General features: G+C 35.3%; 1 protein-coding gene across 1 annotated transcript in view; it reads left to right on the top strand.

The window, feature by feature from the left end:
* CPNE8 (copine 8) overlaps positions 1–14,943 on the top strand; it is a 260,545-nt gene that overhangs the window by 136,471 nt on the left and 109,131 nt on the right. Inside the window, exons 8-10 of the mRNA XM_043446546.1 lie at positions 2,291–2,394; positions 7,668–7,772; positions 9,138–9,179. Of these exons, the coding sequence (XP_043302481.1) occupies positions 2,291–2,394; positions 7,668–7,772; positions 9,138–9,179 (251 nt within the window). The remainder of the gene's footprint in view (positions 1–2,290; positions 2,395–7,667; positions 7,773–9,137; positions 9,180–14,943) is intronic.

Here is a 14,943-nt window from a genome sequence, read left to right as displayed (position 1 = left end):
TTTTGGGTTTGATAGAGATGGAATCTCTCCTGTTATTATCCTCAGTAATTACAAAAATATTTTCCACAAGTTTATATAATTTGGTGCATTTAAAGTAATATTCTATTTTGAGTTATTCATTTTCCAAGCCTTATGAAATATAATTTGGAAAACTACAATTTGGTATTACATTTACCAATGATCGGGCTTCCCAGGTGGTGCTAGTGGTAAAGAAACCGCCTGCCAATGCAGGAGATATAAGAGACGTGGGTTGGATCCCTTGGTTGGGAAGATCACCTGGAGAAGGAAATGACAACCCCCTCCAATATTCTTGCCTGGAGAATCCCATGGACAGAGGAGCCTCGTGGTCTACGGTCCATGGGGTTGCAAAGAGTTGGACATGACTGAAGTGACTTAACACACATATGCACACGTTAACAGTGATCATATGAAAATTCACTTTACTCTTTGAAGTGTAATTCACCATCCATTTGAAATATACACAGTTCAGAATTCTACTGTGTATTTTAAGTGCATCAGAATTTTTTTTTTTTTGGTAATTTATGTTTTGTTTTAGGTGCTTTGGAAGAATGTCTTAGTGGAGTCACTTATTTCTGTGGCAAGACTAATGTCTTTGTCCCATGTTCTTGAAAAACCACTTTCTCCTAAGGGCATTTTAATATATGTGAAGATGAAATGGAAAGAAAAGAAACAGAAAAGTAAAACCAGTCCTTCCTTTTCAGTTTGCCTTGATTTTATTGTTTTATTTTCAGGGTGACTCTGTCACTACTTCCTTAAAAGAAATTTTTTATTTTTTAACCTCAAATTGATCATGGTTGCAAAGTTTGAGTTGATGGTGATATCCATATTTTTAGTTTCTCTGTTCTTTCAGTTTTCTTTAAAATATTTATTGTTACTATGCCAGCTTAGGCATATATTTCCTGCTCTATTATGGGTGTTCAACTGGTAAAGTTATGACTTCTATATGTTAAATAACAAAGTGAAATAATACCCCCCCCCCAATGATTTTGAAATCCAGAGATCTGGAGTTATAAACTTCTCTGAAACCATCTCTGCATTCCCAGATTCTAGCCTAAGTATTCCTTGAGAAGTGTTTTCTGAGTAAGTATATGAATGAAATAATGAAAAAGACAGACAGCATCACCTCTTGAATGGATTTCTGGAATTTCTGAAAGAAAATAAGGAGAAATAGGTGGATGCTTAGTAATTTTTGCTGAACTCTGCAAATTGAAGCAGTGAATGAGAGAGTGTCTTTTTAATCTTTGTCAACATTTTCACCAAGCAGTAATTAAAAATGTGACCTCTTGATTTAATATGAATTACTTTGACTCTTCTATCTTCAAAAATTAACATCTGCTTTCTGTTAAAGAAAAATAAATCCAGAATACCAATTTTAATTTTTAAATTACTATATAATTTGTACCTTTTAAATATGTTTATCATCATTAAACTCCGGGAGTTGGTGATGGACAGGGAGGCCTGGCGTACTGCGATTCATGGGGTCGCAAAGAGTCGGACACGACTGAGCGACTGAACTGAACTGAACTGATCATCACTGAATAATGTTTAACTTCCTTGATTTATGATACCTCATTTTGTTTAAGTTAGTTATGAGGAGTATGAGTGCTTGAGTATATAAATTGATAAAAAATAATTGGTTTGATATAATAATTAGCATACAACTAAGTGATTTAAATTGGGAGTGAAAATGACAGTGCTTCACTTCAAGCCCAATATAACACAAATTATTTTTAAATGTAGCTATTGAGAAATTGTGGTGCACTTTTGTTTAATTAAGAAGGAACCTTATCCCCCATTTAGATAACAAACTATGTTGTCAGTCTGGATCTGTCTTATGCTTCATGTAATCATCTGATACATCTCAATATCTAATACATGGTAGATACATAGTAGATGCTTAACAAATATTTCCTGAGGAAATTTTTTAAAAAACTCCTAAAAATGTGTACCTGAATAACTGAAGATGTGACTAGAGATCTTATAATATTGGCTACACAGTTATCTAGCTTACTAGCAATTTTCCAGGGCAGGAAAGGTTAAAGAGTTTTAATAAATAATAATTCTGTGACTAGAACAAGAACTTCCAAGAGTCAATTTTTTAGTCTCATAGTCCCTTAAAACATAATTTGATGTTGTCTGGAATTTTCCCACATTTGGCCATTTGTATGAAAATGGAAAAATTGTTTTCTTGTCAGGTCTTGCTTGTGATCTGCAGTTTCTAGTTACTTATAACCCAGGTTTTGAGCTTTTATATTAATTTTGTTTGTAGGATGCTGTTCTAATGCAATTTTGTGCAAATAAATTGGACAAGAAGGACTTCTTTGGAAAATCAGATCCTTTTCTTGTATTTTATCGAAGTAATGAAGATGGCAGGTAGATTTATCTTTTATGCATTTTAAGTCTATGATAAGTATGCTATTTAAATTATCATTTTTTCTAGAGAAGCTTATTAAATTGATAAACAGTACAATATTTTGGTATTCCCAAAATTGATAGCACTTTTTCATTTCAATAACAATGTATAACTTTATAGCATATTATATGTTTTGTTTGATATTTATAATGAATGATTTTCAGCTTCATAGAAGTATTTCCTCTTCTATTGCATTAATAGTATGGAAGCTTTATTATTTTGTAGAAACCTGAAATGCTGAAACTAATGTATTTTGTTAATAGAACTGAACTCTTAATCAGATTTCTTGGAGAGGAACATGGATTTTTATTGGTTGCTTTTTATACTACATGGTTTTTTCAATAATATATGGCATTCAAGAAAATTTTTCATTATATTCTAGTTTTTGAATATTTTGCCAGATATGACTAGACTGGTTTCTATATGATTTGAAAATATATTATAGAGTATACTTTAATTTTTTATTGCAGTATTATTGATATGTAATATTATGTTACAGGTGTACAATATAATGATTCACAATTTTTAAAGGTTACACTTCATTTATAATTATTATAAAATATTGGCTGTATTCCCTGCATTGTACAACATATCCTTGTAGCTTATTTTATATGAAATAATTTGTACCTGTTAATCCCTTCCAGTATTTCTCCTCCTATGTCCTATCTCCTATCTCCTCACTGATAACCACTAGTTTGTTCTCTGTATCTGTGAGATATTTTGTATCTGTATCTGTGCTTCTTTTTGTTATGTTCACTAGTTTATTGTATTTTTTAAATTCCCCATATAAGTGACTTCATATAGTATTTGTCTTTTTCTGTCTGACTTACTTCACTTAGCATAATACCCTCCAAGTCTATCTATGTTGTTGCAAAAGGCAAAGTTTTATTTCTCTTTTCATGACTGAGTAGTATTCTGTTTTATAGAGTATAATTTAATACATATGACCTTACCATGAAATACATTTTTATTAGTTTCTGTGATTCTTACTGTATTTTCAATATTAATGAGAAAGTTTAATTGTTGAAATTATGAGCTAAAAAAGATCCTAGGTATAAACTGTGATCCTGCTGCTTAATAGCTATGGGACCATAGGCACGTTTTAAAACTCATGTGGGGCTCCCTTTCCTCATGTGTAATATGGGTTAATAATCATAGTTACGTCCCGGGGCTGTTGAGAGTAATAAGTGTATTACTACCCAAAAATCATTTAGAGCTTACTTAACATAAGAATTATGTTAGCTGTTATTATTATTTTATTATCTTATGGTATAATGTTTCCTGTTTTCCTTAACTATGCATAATAAAGTAGTAGCTAAAAAGAAAATGTCATTGGGAGATTAAAATGAGAGGAATTGGCTGTTTTAAAAAAAAGGTAACCTTCTATACTTGTAAATGAAATTATACATGTTAATGTTATATAATAAGTATAAAATAGTACATAAAAAATAGAAAGTTTGCTATTTAAAGTGAATATACAGAAATATAAAATGATGCTTTACATAGTATAGAATTTTTGTTGATGCAGTCACTGGGCAACTATTGATTATTTTTGTTATGGTATCATACTGTTAGATTTTGCATACTTCTTTTGTATTTCAGTGGTAAAAATGTTAGAGTAGCATTTACATCTGAACACTAATTTTACCCATTTGAAAAATATTGGACAGTGAAGAAAATAATCATATTTTTCAGTTTTTTTCAGAGTTAAAAATAAAAAACTAAAAAATCATTCAAAATTTCTTGAATAAAGTTCATGTTACTCCTGTCTGAACAACGTACTTCCTGAATTTTCTCTTTTATTCTTCCTTCTTTACTTACAAAGATTATTTGCACAATTATAGAGTTTCAGTCCACCACACATATAATGCCAATGGTAAAAGAATATTACAAAATTTTATTATGCTTGTAAAAATGTCATTAACTTATTTATTAAATAAAATATGAATATTGAGTGCAACTAATCTAAAAATCTAAAATCATTTAAAAACAACTCAATGTATTTTAATACAGGTTATTCAATAAAAATATTTTTCTTATAACACTATTTGTAATAAATATACACATACTTATATGTATATGGCATATATAGCTGAATATTAGCACTGCAGCAGACTCCTGTCAGAGTTTTCACTAGTGACACTAGTGCTAGAATTATTAGTGAGTTTTTGCTGTCTATATAGCATATCAGTTTAGTTCAGTTCAGTTGCTCAGTCGTGTCCGACTCCTTGCAACCCCATGAACCACAGCACGCCAGGCCTCCCTATCCATCACCAACTCCCGGAGTCCACCCAAACTCATGTCCATTGAGTCGGTGATGCCATCCAACCATCTCATCTTCTGTCTTCCCCTTCTCCTCCTGCCCTCAATCTTTCCCAGCATCAGGGTCTTTTCAAATGAGTCAGCTCTTCGCATCAGGTGGCCAAAATACTGGAGTTTCAGCTTCAACATCAGTCCTTCCAATGAACACTCAGGACTTATCTCCTTTAGGATGGACTGGTTGGATCTCCTTGCAGTCCAAGGGACTCTCAAGAGTCTTCTCCAACACCACAGTTCAAAAGCATCAATTCTTCAGCGCTCAGCTTTCTTTATAGTCCGACTCTCACATCCATACATGACTACTGGAAAAACCATAGTCTTGACTAGACGTACCTTTGTTGACAAAGTAATGTCTTTGCTTTTTAATATGCTGTCTAGGTTGGTCATAACTTTCCTTCCAGGGAGTAAGCATTTTTTAATGTCATGGCTGCAATCACCATCTACAATCATTTTGGAGTCCCAAAAAATAGTCAGCCACTGTTTCCACTGTTTCCCCATCTATTTGCTATGAAGTGACTGGACCGGATGGCATGATCTTAGTTTTCTGAATATTGAGCTTCAAGCCAATTTTTTCACTCTCCTCTTTCACTTTCATCAAGAGGTTCTTTGGTCCTTCTTCACTTTATGTCGTTAAGTGCTTTACAAATGAGAATGACAGATGACTCCCTAGTTTATAAGTAGCTCATGAAGAAGGTGAGTAGTTTATTAAGAGAAGTTTCAAAGTAATTTTGATTGATCTTTTAGAGTTTTCTCTATCATTTATGTTTTTCTTTTAATGTTTTTTGCCCTGGGTGATTCCTATATTGCTTTGGGTGATTCAACTTTGAGAGCATTTGACCACATTATACAAACACATATTCTCTTGAGCTCTGTCAATTTAGTAACATGAGTTTCTTTAAATAGGTGAGGCTACTACCAGGAAGAGTGTAGTGCTAAATGCCATAAATCTTAAAATGAATACATGACCCATTCATATTAAGTTTCTTTTTGATCTCTTAATGAAGAGAGACCCTTTCTTGACTGTGAAGAGGAAAATGGACTCTGCCATTTCAAAATGGAATTATTTTCTTATAGGGTTTAGTTGCAATATGTTTACCATGGTGTAGTTATATAATACTCTCACGTTCATGACTATAAGAGGGACCCCTGCACTAGAACACTACATGATAATGGTTTAGTGAAAGTGAAATTTAGGTATTGTTCTAACCAAGATCATTTAAAACATTTTATAGTTCATGAACTGTTGCATAAATTTGCATTAGGGAAAAATATTACCAGGACCCGATTGATGTCCAGAGATTAAATGGCTCAGTGGAAACAATACTGGAATTTGAATCAGAAAACTAGTTTAAGGTTTCATGGATTCTACCCATTATTATATATTCTTTAATTGCTATCTTTCTTCCCTCTAGGAGTAATCAACAGCTTAGATAAAAAAAGAACCACATGTTGAATGATCTCTACTATAAATCCATTATGTTAATCTTATATAAGCCTTTGACCCTCCTCAGAAATCATTCCTTTTTCTTAATCCATCAATGTTCCCCTCTCCCAGATACTTAGGCACTTTCCCCCTCTTTCTTATTTACTGTTTATATTGTCTCCTATTTAATAAGACAAGGGAAGCAAATGGAGAAATTCCTTAAGATCCCATCACAATATCTACCCCTGTGTTTGGCCTTCCCAAATGCTCTGCAAAAATGACTATCCAAGTGCTTCCAAGGCCTACTACTCCATATTGATGCCCTCTGTCCCACCCACTTCCATCTACTTCAGGACATTACTCTAGCCTTCTTCCCCTTTCTCTCATACATCACAAATAGTCTTTTCTCCAATATATTTTTCCTTTAGCATACACCTTTGCTGTTCTCAATTTCATCTTGAAAAAAAAATTAAAAAGTGACTAAAAGCACACCTTTCACTTGACTAATCTTTCCCCTTTAAGTTATTCTCAAGTTCTCTTTTTTCTTATTATAGCTAAACTGCTCAAAAATGTTTACACATTCTGCCTGTTTCTCTTCTCTTTCTTAGACTCATTCTAACCAGATTTTTTGTGCCCAGCATTCCAACAAAACTTCTCAAAATTACTGATAACCTTCATGTTTAGTGACCGATAGATACTTTTCACTGTAACAATATGTCACAATTTTTATAGAGATTATTTACAAGGCAGTTTTAGGATGTATTGAATGTTCAGGTCATTTTTAGTAAACTCGTTGCAAAATTACATTAAAAAAATTTTTTTATATTCATTTATTTTTGGCTGTGCGGGGTCTCTGTTGCTGCATTGTGGGCGTTTTCTAGTTGCGGAGACCAGGGGCCATTCTCCAGTTGTGGTGTACAGGCTTCTCATTGCGGTGGCTTCTCTTGTGGAACCCGGGCTCTAGGGCGTGCGGGCTTCAGTAGTTGCTGCACAGGGCCCAGCAGTTAATAGTTCACAGGCTCCGGAGTGCAGGCCAGTAGCTGTGATGCCTGGGCTTACTTGGCGCATGGCCATGTGGGATCTTCCCAGACCAGGGATAGAACAGGTGTCCCCTTCATTGCAAGGCAGATTCTTAACCACTGGGCCACCGGGGAAGTCCTTCATTGCTTTATGTTATGATGCTGCTGCTGCTGCTAAGTCACTTCAGTCGTGTCTGACTCTGTGTGACCCCATAGATGGCAGCCCACCAGGCTCTTCTGTCCCCTGGGATTCTCCAGGCAAGAATACTGGAGTGGGTTGCCATATACAATGAGCTAATCTTTAAAGTTTTGAAACAGCAAATCTCCTTTTATTGACTGATATAATGGTAACAGAGGGACAGGCAACCTATATTCTGCACAAAATATAAAGAAAGAAATGATTACTAAGGCAAATATTAGAACTAAATCATGAAAATAACTGGAAAACTTTTTTTTTTTTTTTTTTTTACAGTTTTACAATCTGTCATAAAACAGAAGTTGTCAAAAACACTCTAAATCCTGTATGGCAAGCATTCAAGATCTCAGTAAGAGCTTTATGTAATGGCGATTATGACAGGTAAAATAAGTGTCAACTTGTCTGAGAGTTTTAAATACTCACTGTAGATTTCGTGTCCAATAATCTAAGTTGAATTTTTAAAATTAAGATGGCTTCTTTGCCAACATAAATGTGTATTTACAAAAGCATAGTTGACTTATTAAGAATTTTTTAAGTAGCATTTTTTACCCACAATGATATGGGCAAGAGGAATAATTTGACTAATTAAAATTTGATTTAACTGAATTTTCGAAAACAAAAATGTGCAAAGTGCTAAAAATATATTGAATATTTGTTTATTTTAACATATTCAAAAGTATCCCATAATTTTTATAGCTTCAAGGTTTTCATTTGGTATTATTTTTCTAGAAAGGAATAAGTAAATATACAGAAGATGTAAAATTATGATTTTGTATGTTATCAACCCTGTTTACTCCTGAGAATCCTATTTGACATTATCTTTCTCATGGTCACTGAATTATAAAAGTTCTATAGATCTAGAACAGGGAGATTCTGGTGTTTTACAAATAAGTAGGTGATGTGGCCCTAAAGATCTTCCCAAAATATATCTGAAGATTTATTAATATCAAAGTGTTTTCTTTTTCTTATGATGATGAATTGTAAGATTACTATATAAAAACCCCTTCTCACCCCAAAACATATTTTATCTTACTACTTGTATAACTAGAAAAATGAGAATTTATTCTATTAACTAAAACCATAGGAAAAACTATCCATTACCAATATGACATTAGATGTTCTTAAAATGTGTTATGCTACTTGCCTGTCACCTTATTCATTTAATAATGTCACAACTTTATTTAATTGGGCTCATTCTTTCTAAGACCGTGATTTGTATAATACAATTCTAACTATATTGCATAATATAGTTAGCAGCATCAGCATCACCTGACGAAACTTGTAAAAATTCAAGTTCTTGGGCCCACCCTGGAACTACTGAACCAGAAACACTTGGGCATGAGGTCGAGTAATTCACATTTTTACAAGCCTTCCATGTGATTCTGATCTATGCTGAATTTGAGAAATACAAACTCAATGTCAAAATATGAAGACAATGGTTTTGAAGAGTGGAAAAGTAGCTCTATGCTCCTCATTGAAGAGCTGTGTCAAACTATAAATGGTTTTCTTGTATAATTTCCTTCTCTGTTTAAAGAATTTAAAAATCTACGTGATTTTAAAAACCTATTTAAAGTAAAAATTGAAGACTAGTATTAAAATTAGAAAATCAACTTTATTTTGTAAAGCTTGAAAGTATACAATATTTTATCTAAGAAAATCTATAACTAATTTTTTAACTTTCAATCATATGTTAATTTGATCTTACTAAGTAACTTTACCCTGTGTGTATGTTTTCACCATGGACAGAACAGTTAAAGTAGAGGTGTATGACTGGAATCGAGATGGAAGGTAAGACATTGTTTTTTGTTTTTGCTTTTACAAGTTAATATGCTTTAAGAAGCAAATATACTGACATGACCACATTTTCACAGTTTAAATTTTGAATTGCATATTTTTGTCTTGTTTTTCTGTTACTAAAATGTTCACTAAAGATTTTAAGAATGAGTGTATTCCATTTGCAAAATAAAATAGAGGTCTTCCTCTATTTTTAATAGTAATAAAAAATATAGTAATTTTAGAAACTACTACAATTGCTAGTAATACAGTAGAGATTTTCAACTTGGACTTGATTTCTCATTGTGTACAATTTATGGACATCTAGTTTTATAGCTGTAGAGTTGTGATTCTCAAACTTCTGCATCTCATAATCTCTCTGAAGATTTCTATAACCTTTCTGCCCCACATCATCCATGGGAACACATCTGAGCTCCCCTTCCACAAAAAAGGAGCACATACCTCACAAACAAACAATAAAACAAAACTCTAGAATTATGTCTGCTAATTGCCAATAAAAATAGATAAGCAGAGTTCTGAAATTATGGTTTCCCTCTGCATAGCAAACATGTTAATAAGTAAAAGAGAGGAACACACTACTTTTTTATCTTTAGATATTTTCTCACTATTTCTAATGTTTTAAGTAAGACTGATATTGAGGTGGTTTTTTTTTTTAATTTATTTATTTTTAACTGAAGGATAATTGCTTTACAATATTGTGTTGGTTTCTGCCAAATATCAATATGAATCAGCCATAGCTAAATCTATGTTCCTTGAATCTTCCTCCCGTCTCCCTCTCCATCCCACCTCTCTGTTACAAAGCCCTGGTTTCAGTTCCCTGAGTCATATAGCAAATTCCCGTTGGCTATCTACTTTACATATAGTAATATGTATGTTTCCATGTTACTCTCTCCTTACATCCCATCCTCTCCTTCCACGCCCCAGCCCTGTGTCCGTAAATCCGTTCTCTATCTTTGGGCCTCCATTACTGCTCTGCATACAGGTTCATCAGTACGGTCTTCCTAGATTCCATATATATTCATTAATATACAATATTTGTTTTGTCTTTCTGGCTTTTTCACTCTGTATGATAGGCTGGAGGTTCATCCACCTCATTAGAACTGACTCAAATGCGTTCCTTTTCAAATGCAGAGTATTTAAGCCCACAGGCTTCCCAGGTGGTGCTAGTGGTAAGGAACCCGCCTGACAATGCAGGAGACATAAGAGATCCAGGTTCGATCCCTGGGTTGGGAAGATCCCCTGGAGAAGTTCATGGCAACCCCCAGTATTCTTGCCTGGAGAATCCCGTGGACAGAGGAGCCTGGCAGGCTACAGTTCATAGGGTCACACAGAGTCAGACTTGACTGAAGTGACACAGCACACTTAAGCCCACTGTTGTGACCTATTGCTCAGAAAAAAAAAAAAAAAGAAAGTTCCTTTCAAAATAATACTTCTTATTTACAGTGCACCTGGCCACACAAGAGTTCTGATGGAGATGTATGAGTTTGATGTTATTTTCATGCTTACTAATACACTAATTCTGCAAACCATGGCTCAAGGAGTAAGTTTGACTTTCGATTCCTGTTACTTAAGAAATAGTACATTTCATAAAGTCATAGCTTCCACATTCCATAAAATTATATGGGATACAATGAACATTGGGTTGCATGTGTCTTTTTCAATTTTGGTTTCCTCAGGGTATATACCTAGGAGTGGTTTGCTGGGTCACATGGTGGTTTTATTCCTAGTTTTTAAAGGAATACTCCATACATCCATACTGTCTTTCATAGTGCCTGTATCAATTTGCATTCCCACCAACAGTGCAAGAGGGTTCCCTTTTCTCCACATCCTCTCTAGCATTTAGTGTTTGCGAATTTTTTGATGATGGCCATTCTGACCAGTGTGAGGGGATATCTCATTGTAGTTTGGATTTGTATTTCTCTAATAATAAGCAATGTTAAGCATCTTTTCATGTGTTTATTAACCATCTGTGTGTATTCAGAGAAATGTCTGTTTAGGTCTTTTTCCCAATTTTGATTAGGCTGTTTGTTTTGAGTTGTATGAGCTGCTTGTATGTTTGGAGATTAATCCTTTGTCAATTTTTCATTTCCTATTATTTTCTCAGACTATGAGAGTTGTCTTTTCATCTTGTTTATCATTTCCTTTGCTGTGCAAAAGCTTTTAAGTTTAATTAGTTTCTATTTGTTTATTTTTGTTTTTATTTCCATTACTTTAGGAAGTGGATCATAGAGGATCTTGCTGCGATTTAGGTCACAGAATGTTTATCCTATGTCTTCCCCTAAGAGTTGTATAGTTTCTGGTCTTGCATTTAGGCCATTAATCCATTTTGAGTTTATCTTTGTGTATGGCATTAGGAAGTATTCTAATTTATTCTTTTACACATAGCTATTCACCCAGCAGCACTTATTGAGGAGACTATCTTTGCCCCATTTTATATTCTTGCTCCTTTGTTAAAAAGGGTACCCATAGTTGCATGGGGTTTTCTCTGGGTATTCATTCTATCTTGTCCCATTAGCCACTATTTCTTGTTTTGTGACAGTGCCATACTATGTTGATGAGTGTAGCTTTGTATTATAGTCTGGATTGCTTTGGCTATTCAGGGTCTTCTGTGTTTCCATATGAATTGTGAGATTTTTTTTATTCTAGTTCTGTGAAAAATGCCAATAGTAATTTGATAGGGATCACAATGAATCTGGAGATTTCATTTGGCTGTATAGTCATTTTCACAATATTGATTTTTCCAACTAAGCAACATGGACTGTCTCTCCATCTGTTTATGTTCTGTTTGATTTCTTTCAACAGTGTCTTATAACTTTCTGTATACAGATAAAGAGGCTTAAACAGCACCCCACCCCCCCAGAAAAAAAAAAAAACAGGAAATGAAAGCAAGACAAATGGTAAAAGCAATGTCAACAAACAGGAACAAAAACAACAGAACTTACACACACAAACACATACACACACACATACATACATATACTCAAAAAGAACCCAAATATAGCAAAGAAAACAGCACAGGAGTGTGACCCTAGAAACAATGAAACTGAAAATAAAACCAACTAATTAAAAACAAAACTATCTAAAACACAAAACAGAAAATAAAACCAGAGTGCCAACTATAGAATAAGGCAAAAAACCAACCAAAGAAAAATGTTAAAATATATATATAAAAGCAAATTAAATAGAAGTATGTAAATAAAAATCCATATGTATTCAAGAAAAACAAGAAGAAAGCAGAACCAAAAAGAAAACAAACAAACAAACAAACAAAACACAAAACAGCAGAAAGGAAAAGTGGAAGTAGAAATATATGAAAGAAACTAAAAGTATGATAAAAAAAAAATCTCATGTGCCTAAATAGAAATAATAACAACCACAACAATGAAATATGAAGAGAAACAAAATACTAAAACGAAAGGTAAAAAACATAAAAATAGATTCTCGGCTGTCAGCATTGTTGCCCCTGCTGTGAACCATGGCCCACCTCTGCCTCCCTGGGAGGTTCTTCAGTGGTGGGCAGGGCTGCTCTCTGGACCAGGGGTGGGGACAGCTCACACTGGAATTGGGCCCTACTGCCGTGCGTGCTTGCCCATGCCCACAGCTTCCAGAGCTAGAGCATTTTCTTCTGTGGGAACACTCACTGTCCTTTTATATATTCCATAGACACCGAGTCTGCCTAGTTGAGCGTGTGGATTCATTCTGAAGCTTGTGTAGCTGTTGGAAAAGTTTCCCATCCTCTTCCTTAGTCTGTCTACCCCTGGAGCTCAAGTGCGATTTTATCCCTACCTATGCTTGTGTGCCATTCACAGGAGTCTGCTCCTGGGGCTGCCTTGAGTACTTTGGACTGCCCCAGTGAGGATGGGGCATGGAGGTGATGTGGCTTGTTGGATCATAGAGTCCCTTGCAGTGCCAGTTCTGTAGGAAAGCTGGTGGCCACAGGCACAGATAGGGTTTTATTAGGGGTCTTTTCTAGCCTCTAGCTGCTGGCGTTCAAAGGGCCTCCCTGGCTGATCGTTCCTTATTGCTTGGTGCATCAGGTATTCAGACAGCAGCCTTCATGGAGTCCCTCTCTATCGCTCGGCTGGCTGCCAGTGCTGACATTCGCAGGCAGAGAGGCTACGCTGGCGGCTCCACCCCTTCACGTGACTCAGCGGTAGTACCCTGCCTCCGTGGTAACCCGGTTTTCCTCCGAAGGCATTTCTTGCTGTGGATTCCACCCCACTTTCCCTCAGCCCATCTCTTCACAGTCAGCTGCAGTCCATGCCCCTGGATTGCTCTCTGATCCCCATGGGCCAGCTCCCAGCCACCCTGCTCACTGGTAGGACACTCGCCCTGTTCTGGGGTACCTAGGGCTGAGACACAGATTATCCGTGTGGTTCTCACTCCATTCAGGCCATTACAGATCACTTGCTTCACCGCAGACAGCCTCAAATGCTTCCCTTATGTTGCAACTGATTTCTTGGAATGTGGGAATTTCTCCCCTGCTTTTAGCTCCTCCACCCCTAGCTGCAGGTCCATGCCCTCTTGCTCTCCTCCTCCTTCTCCCGTCTTTCTTTCATTTTACCTGGTTATGTGTGGGACCATATAATTCTTTCTGGTCAGTGACTCCTATCTGTCTTCAGCCAGTGTTCCATGTTGGATCTGTAGATGTATTCCTGATGCATCAGTGAAGAGAAATGCATTCCACATCTCCATGCTCCTCCCCCATCTTGCTAGGTATTCCTGTCATTTTTAATATTTGTCATAAATACTATATGTGTATCATTATTTAAATTGTATATCTAAGTGTATATCTGAGTGCTTTTGATTCCTCTTTTTAAGGAAGAGTATTTGCTTGGTGGATTCCATCATTTTTTTTTTCCTTTTTGACAGTTTGACTTAGTTTTGATCACTGGAAATACAATGTTAGTCACATACGTATTTCAAATTTTCTAGTGGCAGCATTAACAAGTGTCAGTGTAAAAAAAAAAATAGTTACAGTTTAGAAGTTGGGAGTTATGTTTTACTTGGTGGGAATTTTTAGGACTTCAAGCCTGAGAAACATCATCTCAAGTAACCCTGAGATAACTGCTTCAAGGAGGTGGAGGGAGAGGAGTCAATTTATATAGAAGCTTATGGCAAGGGGCAGATAGTTTGAACATCAAGAGATTATTGTTAATTAAGGAAAACCAGACATCTCAAGGAACTTAGCACTTTTCTATGTTTGGGAAGACGCAAGAGTCTAGGCTTACTGAAATCATTCCTTTAATATGCATCTCAGCAATCTGGGCCCAGTGCTCACCATGGGAGTTGGCTGATGGCTGCCTGATAGCAGGTATTGTTCTTCCTGGGCTTAGAGATTCACATTTGGAGGGTGGGAATCCCTGATGACTGTGACATCCTTGTTTATTGATATGGCAGGAAATAACTCCCTTGCACAGAAGTAAAACTAAACCTATGAAACTGATGTACATATTAATTTTCTAGTGGCAGCATTAACAAGTCAAACTCAACCAGTGAAATTGATGTAATAATACATTTAATTTTATATATGCAGAATGTTTTTAGTTATGCAATCAATATCAACTTATTACAGAGAAAATTTAAAATTTTTATACTAAGTCTTTGAAATCTGATATGTATTTCATGCTTACGGTACATCTCAATTGACACTGGCTACAATTCAAGTGCCCTATAGCAGCATCTGGTTGTCAGTTGTCATATTGGATAGCACTCTGTAGAGTGTAATAAAATTATTGACCTGAAACAAATAAGCTGC

This window comes from Cervus canadensis, chromosome 25 (genome assembly GCF_019320065.1).
Source record: "Cervus canadensis isolate Bull #8, Minnesota chromosome 25, ASM1932006v1, whole genome shotgun sequence".
Lineage (NCBI taxonomy): Eukaryota > Metazoa > Chordata > Mammalia > Artiodactyla > Cervidae > Cervus > Cervus canadensis.
This window is presented reverse-complemented; position numbering and strand designations above follow the sequence as displayed.